Genomic DNA, 8,890 nt, shown 5'->3' with positions numbered 1-8,890 from the left:
ACAGCAAAAGGAAATTTTCCATGAGTGATTTTTAAATGGCATTTATAAGCACCAAAATTAGGATCAGAGGAAGGGAAGTTTAGGACTAAAGCAAAGTTAAAAATGGATAACTGACATGCCTACAGATTATACAATAAAGTTAAACGATGTATAATACCACTAGACTATCTAACCTGCTTGAGGGCAGTGTCCACGTTTTAAGCATTTTCAATCATCTTCCAGTGTCTAACATGATTCTTGGCCCACAAAGTGAATCTTCTACAAATTTCAGTTCTAGGGAAATTATTTCAACTATACACTAGGTTAAGTGATTTCAGAGCCAGGCAACCTGAGACCCCAGGTGAAAGCTCTGGGATAGCATTCAGCTTTGGGAGATGCTAGACACTATGATTGATAGCAATGGGAATTTCAGTTACTGAAAAGTAAAGCTTAAAAGGAATCAGGAACTGTATCATAGCTGGCCACATCAGATTTATTATGGGGGGCCTAGTGGCTGGCTCTGGAAAGCTTATTGCATTGGATGGCTGGGGGGAATTTAAAAATCTAAATAGCAACTAATTTAGAAAAAGTTTCTTTAAAAATAATGGCAAATACAAATGCTCATTTAGTTCAACAATAACTAAACAGTAACTTTAATTAATACCACATACGTTCTATGGATATTTGGTGTGGGTAAAATATATATCTCTTCTCATAGAACTCTGGTAAAATGATGGTCTGTTTTAAAATAGTTCATTATTGTAGGTAAAGCCACGTACTTGAGGCTTTATTTCATAGAAATCAGGCATGACTATCAACAAGAACGTAAATGCTTGGAAAAAAGACTCCAGTGGGTCACTTCTTACAAAGGAAGCTTAATCAGTACTGAAAGAAGGGGGGACCCATTCCAGGATTATTTGTATTAATAAAAGCAAGGAATATGGTGAATATAAGAAAGCATTGCATTGATTTCCAGTGGAAATGCCGTTCCAATTATGTGGTGAGTTGATTGAACTCAATTCTGGGGCATCAGTTTTGTGAATGTTTCTTTCTCATACTATTGACTGATTTAAGATTTGAATGATAGTCATTTAAAAAATTGCCCTTTGATCCCTGAAGACTCATGTTTGTCTCAATTTTCATTTAACCTGCACATCAATTACTGTATAAGGGAATAAGGGAAGATGATGTGGATTCAGTAAGGTAAGGAACTGACCGGCCAGCTTCACGACCAAAGCCAGCAAACCTGGTTCTTGAATCCACTGTTCTCATGTCTGGCTCTTTATTTAAAGAAAGAAAAAAATCAATAGGGTGGCTCCAGGGAGACATTTCCCCAGCCTCACAGAAGATTGAGAAGCTGTCAGTCTGCTTAGGATCCTGCTGAGAACCATGTGAACAACTGGAAGAGCTTATCTGATGGCTGACCAGTTGTGAAATTTAGCACTCAGTAATTGATTCTTAATATGAGAGGATTAACTTGGGAATTATGAGTTTCCAGATGCGGAAAAGGAGAATGTGTTGTTACTCAGTTACCATACAAAAATCAACAACCCCAATTTACATGTAATTAAGAAGCAATAAGTCCTCTGCTCAACAATGTCAACATCCTTCTCTCTCTTCCCTTCCCTTCCTTATAATTTTGATATACTTTTTGGTGTGTGTGTGTGTTTGAGAGAGACAGAGAGATGAAGAGAGAGAGAGAGAGAGAGCGAGCGCGCGCCTTCCTAAAGGCCTGGGGTTTTGCTGAATGTATGCCTTTAATTTTTATCTGATATACTTACTTCCTTCATAAAAATATATCTCATCCTCTATTCTATCCCAGCTCAATGCAGATGCATAGCAAATGTTAGCTGACTCTAGTCCTTCTAACAACACTGATGGGAAATCTGGGCAAAGAATGTGGTGTTTTTTCTAATCCTGCTCCTTAAATCTCAGACAAGAGTTAAACTGTCAGCTAATTACCCTCTGGGGCCAGGCTTTCACTGGGGCCTTTTAAATACACAAAACCGAAGGGAAGGCCGGACACCATTAGCACTACATAATTCAAGCAAACAGCAAATGTGTTTACTCTGCCTGGCTACTGACCACCTGCCTTTCCATCCCACCAGGCAGGTATCTATATATGGGATTTCCTTGTTCACAGTCCTGCAGAGAGTGAGCCTCTCCTTCAGGCCTTGCTCTGCGAATCCGAAGGAGGCTCCGGGCACCATGCATCTCCTCTTACTTCAGCTCCTGTTGCTCCTGCCTCTAGGAAAGGGCGAGTGGCACCGGGATGGCTGCCAGGGTCAGAGTTCTCTTTCCCCTGTGCTCCTAGAAAGGAATCGAAGAGAGCTCCCCATGGGCAACCATGAGGAAGCAGAAGAAAAGCCAGATCTGTTTGTCGCAGTGCCACACCTAATAGGCACCGGCCCTGCAGGGGACGGCCAGAGGAAAAGAGAGAAGATGCTGTCCAGATTTGGCAGGTTCTGGAAGAAGCCAGGGAGAGAACTACACCCACGCAAGGACTCAGAGAGTGAGCACTTTCCAGCTGGGACCCAGCCCCTCACCCAGCCAACGGACGGAACGAAAATGGAGAAATCTCTTCTTCGGGAAGAAGCCAAGAAATTCTGGCACCACTTCATGTTCAGAAAAAGTCCAGCTTCTCGGGGGGTCATTTTGCCCATTAAAAGCCATGAAGTACATTGGGAGACCTGTAGGACAGTGCCCTTCAGCCAGGTATGTGTTCTGCGGGGAGAGCAGACAAGAGTTTTCAGGAGGAGGGTGGACAGCTGGGACGAGTAGAGAGTAGGAGAAAGGCTGCCAGGAGCCTGAGTCTCGCCTAACTTCAGATTTGGTCCTTGGGTGTTTATCATAGCATTTGGCAAAGGTTCAATTTCCTTCTAACCTTTCCATTGTTTCTTGGCATTCTGGAAATGCTGCACAAATGATGATGGTACTGTCAATATTGGCATCATTCATATTCATGGCACAAAGCTTTATTTATTTATTTTTACATCGGGGGTGATCAGTCAAGAGAGATAAGCCAGACTGTACCCTCAGTTAGGAAACTTGGAATTTAGAGCAATCACCAGAATTTCTCTGTAGCTATATTGCCGCACTCTATTAGGATGTGGGTGAGCAGGTCAAATTCATCTGTAGATAAAGCATACACTGAACTGCTCTTCAAACACCCTCACATTCATTTATTACGGTCTTAATCCCTATATTTCACACCTAGCTACTTCATAGGTTTATTAAGGGCTTCTTTAATAGCTTGTCAAAGCTATTCAACTTTAAAAAATCTATCCCACAAACTCAAAATATGTTGAAGTTCTCAGGCGAAAGTTGTCATATCATTTGTGGTATTACCATAGCAAAAAATAATTTGGTTTCATTTATTTTCTCACAAGCTTTCAAAAAATCATCTCAATGTGAAATCACATCTCTCCCCTTAGAAATACCTTTCTCCTGATTCACGCTGTGTTGGCTGCTTTGTAGTTATCATAATCAATTCCACACTATTGAGACGGGGGGGGGGGGGGGTGGCATTCTATTATCTACTTTCTTCAGTCCTGGCAACCCGCACATTTCAAATGTTAAATTAAAATTGAGGACTTGCATCAGGTCCTTAAACATGAAGATAATGAACCAAAAACAACACAGGGTAGAGTAAAATTTTACAGTCCAGTAATGCTACCCAATTAAGCAAGCGGTATTATAGGGCAATTGACTGTGCAAGGCAGTTAAGTATTCTGCTTGGAAAGGCAAGGATATGTAGCAATGACAAGTCAATTATCAAATAATAATGACTGCTTTGTTAGCCCATGTGCAATTAGAAAATTACTCCTAAGAATCGGGCAATCAAATTTCCTTTGAAATTTTTATTTTGAATTTTATTGCTAATTAAATTAAAATGAAGGCATCTGACCCTTACATATTTTGAAAGGCACATAAAGCTAGGTGTATGGGGTTATGAGAGAGGCAAAGGTGATGTAATGCATGATGATTTGCAGGCATAAGCATTGCAACTCTGCTGCATGCAACTTTGTCGATTTGAATGCATTACAAGGCTCTGCAAAATAGGATAGAATTAAACTCATAATATTCTGATCTATATTATGATCAATTGAAAACAAACGTGGATTTAGAACCTACTATGCACAAAGCACTGTGAAGAATAAAAAGATAAGGCAATTACTTAGATAAGAAAATTGCCATTAGAATTTTTCCAATTGGTCACATCCACTTAGAATTTCTTAAAGTTTGGCATTTATAGTGTAGCATAAAATATTTTTATGTTAACTTAGGAATTTCTTAAACGCTAACTCCATAAAGAAAATTTAGTTGAAGCAGCTCTATGCCTTTATAGATACCATCACTCAGATATTGCCAAACGTATCCCAAATTGGAAAGCTTTGGAAGTTTTAGTCTAAATTGTCCTCAGACTTACAACCTATAGCTTCTGCATCATGTGTGTTAAAGAATTGACTCAAGATAACACAATGGGAATGTGTTTGCCTTTTAGACTATTACCCACGAAGACTGTGAAAAAGTGGTGGTCCAGAACAATCTTTGCTTTGGGAAATGTGGGTCTGTTCATTTGCCTGGAGCTGCGCAGCACTCGCATATCTTCTGCTCCCACTGCTCGCCCACCAAGTTCACCATGATGCGCTTCCCTCTGAACTGCACTGGCATTGCCCCTGTAGTCAAAGTGGTGATGCTGGTGGAGGAGTGCCAGTGCCAAGTGAAGATGGAACATGGAGATGGACACCTCCTCCAGGCTGGCTTCCAGGATTCCTTTATCCCAGAAGTTTTAAATTAACCAGCTATTACCTTTGAAAAGCAAAACCACAACAACAAAGGTGCTGATTATTCAGTCTGAAAACATTAAGTGGGTACATAATATTTTAAGAGAAAGATGGCTTAAAAAGAAGCTTTAAGATAGCATGATTTAGAAGAAACGGTATTTATCTAGTTATGGGTATATGTTTGGGATCTAGTCTTGCCTCTGCCACTAACTGGCCATAGAATATTAAGTAGTAGAAGCTTCCTCTATCTAAAGTTTTTCATTTATAAATGAGGGACTCAACCTAGATGATTGCTAAATTCCTTTCCACTACTACTAATATTTATTCCACGATCTATTTTCTCCAAGCCTTCCACCTAAAGAAGGAAAAGAAATAAACTAGACTATAAAAATGCGCTTCATTAATAGTTTGTCAAATCATCAGCAAAAAAGAAAGAAAAATTTGGAGTCCTTTTAAAAAAGGATTCCTTATACTTGTAGCTGCCTTCGCAACTCAGGCAGTGTTTTATTTGGCTTCTATGGATAATTAAGTCTTTCCATAGAAAGAAGTAAGGAGTTACTTGCTTGGTGGCCTCCTGTTTCCTGATACTCCCATATAAAGTTCTTAATGTCAGGTCTCTGGCTTTGAAGAAGGAAGACTGATGTTACTTTTAGTAGTTTACATAGGGAAGAAGAACAATCATTGGTAGCCAAACAAGTATGTATAAGGAAGGAAAAATATATGACCAGTACCAGGTTTAAAGATCAATCCAGAGATGCTAATGAAAATTCAATAGATGCCAAAAAATTTCAATAGATGTCAAGTAAAATAAACTGCAAATTATTTAAAATGGAAACAATGTACAAGTGAAAATCCTTATTCACGTGCATTTTGAATTAGTAAGGTATCTGAGTTTGGTTGACTGCTTTTTGCTATTGAATAAAACTTTGTATTACAAATTTTATTCAGCAAATGCCAAAATTAAAAGTTCTGAAAATATTCTGAATATTTTAATGAATTAAATTTTAGTGTTTGAAGCAGTGTGAAAAATATTCTTATATTTTGTCCTTATTTGTTTTGCTTGTTTCATAATTTAAAGGCACTGTCAGGAGAATACCCAGCTAGAAACATTTATGAAATGTCTTCATAGGCTAATCACATTGGCCCAAGGGTTTCTTTTGACTCCATAAGCAGTTTTCTTTTTACGTCCTTCAACTATTGTCTTTTAGCAATTGCCTCTCTTGTTGTCTATATTTATTGGTATGCATATATTGTGCAGAACTGGCTTTCTCCATCCAGATTACTTTTTCTACAATAATTCTTTAGATATTCATTTTTAAAAATTATTTTAATTCTTTGGATTTCTTTACTTTCAGTACACACACACACGTGCATACAAATGTTTCCCAAAGTAACAACTATTTTTTAAAAAGAAATCAATTTATAATTTAATTCTATTCCTCTATAATCACACCATCTTACATGGTATTCCAAAGAAGCAAATACATTTATATTTAGTGTATATTATGCAACACATCAATGTGAATACGAGCTACAGAGATACACATGTGGCATTTACATCAGAATATATTACACCCTTTGGTGGTCAAAGACAACCTAATTGGCCAAGATATGGTCATAAGGATAAAATTGTTAAGCATTAATGATACCCCAGCTGGTCAATATATTTTGGTGCCAAAAGCTATTGAGCAGCTGTCCTGTTTGCAATTGCCTAACCCTGATTATGTAAACCTATCTCTGCCAGTCGGACTCTCCTCCTCCTCCCTACATACTTGTAAATCCCTTTTATCTGTTCTTGCAAATAGATCTCAAACCCAAGCCCCTAACAATTAAGCTTTATTCAAACTTGGTTCTCTCCTTTCCTCTCGTGTAAATTTTAGATGGGATAGCTGATAGCATATCAGAGCTTACATTCATAGAGTAATTGCATGAACTTCACAAAATTGCCCATAGTCAATCATTTTTACCTATAAAAAAGGCAGTTCACAATGATTCAACATAATGCGTGGGAACATAAGAAACTGAGAGAAAATACACAAATATTGAATATCTATTTTTTTTTCTTAGAGAGGGGGTCTCACTCTGTCACTCAGGTTGAAGGGCAGGGCCTTGATCATAGCTCATGGTAACCTCGAACTTCTAGATTCAAGAGCCTCCTGCCTCAGCTTCCCCGTAGCTGTGATAACAGGTGTGTGCCACCACGCACAGTCTCAACTATTTTGCCCAGGCTGGTTTTAAACTCTTGGGCTCAAGAAATGCTCCCAGACCTCAGGCGCCTGAGTCACTGGAATTATAGGTGCGAGTCACTGTACCCAGCCCTTGAGCATATAGTAAGTACCAGATATTGTGCTGTGTCTTTTACAAAAGTATACAACTTAATCCTCGCAAAAACCATATAAGGTAGGTAATCACCCTATTTTACTGGTGAGGAAAGTAAGCCGTAAAAAGCATAAGCAACTTACCTAAGATCATTTGAAGCCTATGTTCCATTAATATTTGGCTTAAAATACTTGCTCATTTGCTCTCCGTCAGTTTAGACTGAACTCTTGCAAGTCTCTTGCCTATAGGCCTCAAAGCTAATTTCTTTTTGCCTCCTATCTAGCTGTCATATCTGAACCCTGCTGATGTTATCTCTTGAAAGAGAAATCATTCCTATCTAGGTGAAGTTCTCAGCCAAACATTGCCCTGACTTGATTGGTTCTTGTGGCAAGTCCCTTCATGAATCTTGGTCTCATTTTCCTCCTGTAAAAAATAAGGCTGATGATAATTAGCTCAAAATTACTGTGATGATCAAGTATAGGTAACAGCACTTCAGAGAGCTTTAGATCCTGTAAAACTACAAGGGGTTAATTTACTCTTCTCCATTCAGACTTTCTATTTTTTTAAAAATTTGTTTTGAGAACTTCAAAAAAAAAAAAAAAGAGAATAATATAGTGCTCAAATTCTCATCATCAGAATAAATAGTTAATATTTTGTCATCTTTTGCTTCTGGTCTATCTGTTTAAAAGAAATAAATCATTTCAGATAAAAATAAGTGAAATTCCTTCTAAACATCATGCTGAGTACCATTCCCTAAGCCTCTGCCATTCAATACCCTACTCCTTGAAAATTTCTGTTTATACTTTCAACTCCCTTTTATATTTTTGTAAACTTACATAGACATCCATAAATAATACATAGTATTATTTTTGTTTATATGCTCCTTTGTTCAGCGGGTATGTATTTGTCCACCATGTGCAAGATACAGCTCTGGGGACTGTGAATACAGAAAGGGAAGAAGCCAGACAAGATCGCTGCTCCTACAGACCTTACGTTCTAGTGGGAAAGACATGCAATTAAAAAAATCAATCGATGCATCAATCAATCAACTGAAAAGGAAGAATGTCAGATGGCTGTAAGTGATATGCAAAGAATTAAAATAGAGGAGTGTGCTAGAGATTGATTACTTTAGATTGAGTGATCTCGGAGAGGGTGACATTAAAGGTGTGCACTTTGATTACATACATGATACTCTCTATGAATTGTTCTATGATGGGTTTTTTGTTTGTTTTTGCCATACACAATTCTGGCTTGTTTTTCCAACAGCTTTTGGAGATTTTTCATACATATATTTTATCTCTAGTCCAGGAACTTGACATTAAGTATTCCCTACAGATAGAGTAGTTAACCCAGCTTTGATCATTTATTTTCTCAGTGTAAACAATTTCCTTAACCTGTCCATTTAATTTCTACTTAAGAATGCCTTTTATTCTCTGAATTTTTACAGATGATTTATTCTATGCAAGACACTGTGCAAAGTACTTTGGGATGTTCAGAGATAAGATAAATTTCTTGCCACCTGGAAATTACAGTGTAGTAGCAGAGATGACATATGCAAATTGTAAGGCAATAATAGTAATAAGCTCTACAAATTATTGAGCCTTGCTATGTGTTCAAGTGCTTTATATCCCTTATCTCCTAGAAGTAGACATGACAAACTCATTTTTTTTTACAAGGAGAATGAGAGTCAGAGGGATTCATTCACTGAGTTCACAAATATTTATGGGTATCTATGATGAGCCTTTCCACAGGGTTGGGTACAAAGAATATAAATAAATGAATGTGTGATTATCTAAATATAATCC

The 8,890-nt window shown here is 37.8% G+C and overlaps 1 protein-coding gene across 1 annotated transcript; it reads left to right on the top strand.

Annotated features, from left to right (window-relative positions):
* The first annotated feature begins 2,187 nt into the window (after positions 1-2,187).
* CER1 (cerberus 1, DAN family BMP antagonist) lies at positions 2,188-4,780 on the top strand. The gene is made up of 2 exons (XM_069472122.1): positions 2,188-2,694; positions 4,484-4,780. Exons 1-2 carry the CDS (start codon positions 2,188-2,190, stop codon positions 4,778-4,780), a joined length of 804 nt encoding a protein of 267 aa, XP_069328223.1.
* The last annotated feature ends 4,110 nt before the right edge of the window (positions 4,781-8,890 follow it).

The sequence above is a fragment of the Eulemur rufifrons genome, chromosome 7 (genome assembly GCF_041146395.1).
Source record: "Eulemur rufifrons isolate Redbay chromosome 7, OSU_ERuf_1, whole genome shotgun sequence".
Lineage (NCBI taxonomy): Eukaryota > Metazoa > Chordata > Mammalia > Primates > Lemuridae > Eulemur > Eulemur rufifrons.
The sequence above is the reverse complement of the archived record's forward strand: the minus strand, read 5'-3'. Positions and strand labels throughout refer to the sequence as shown.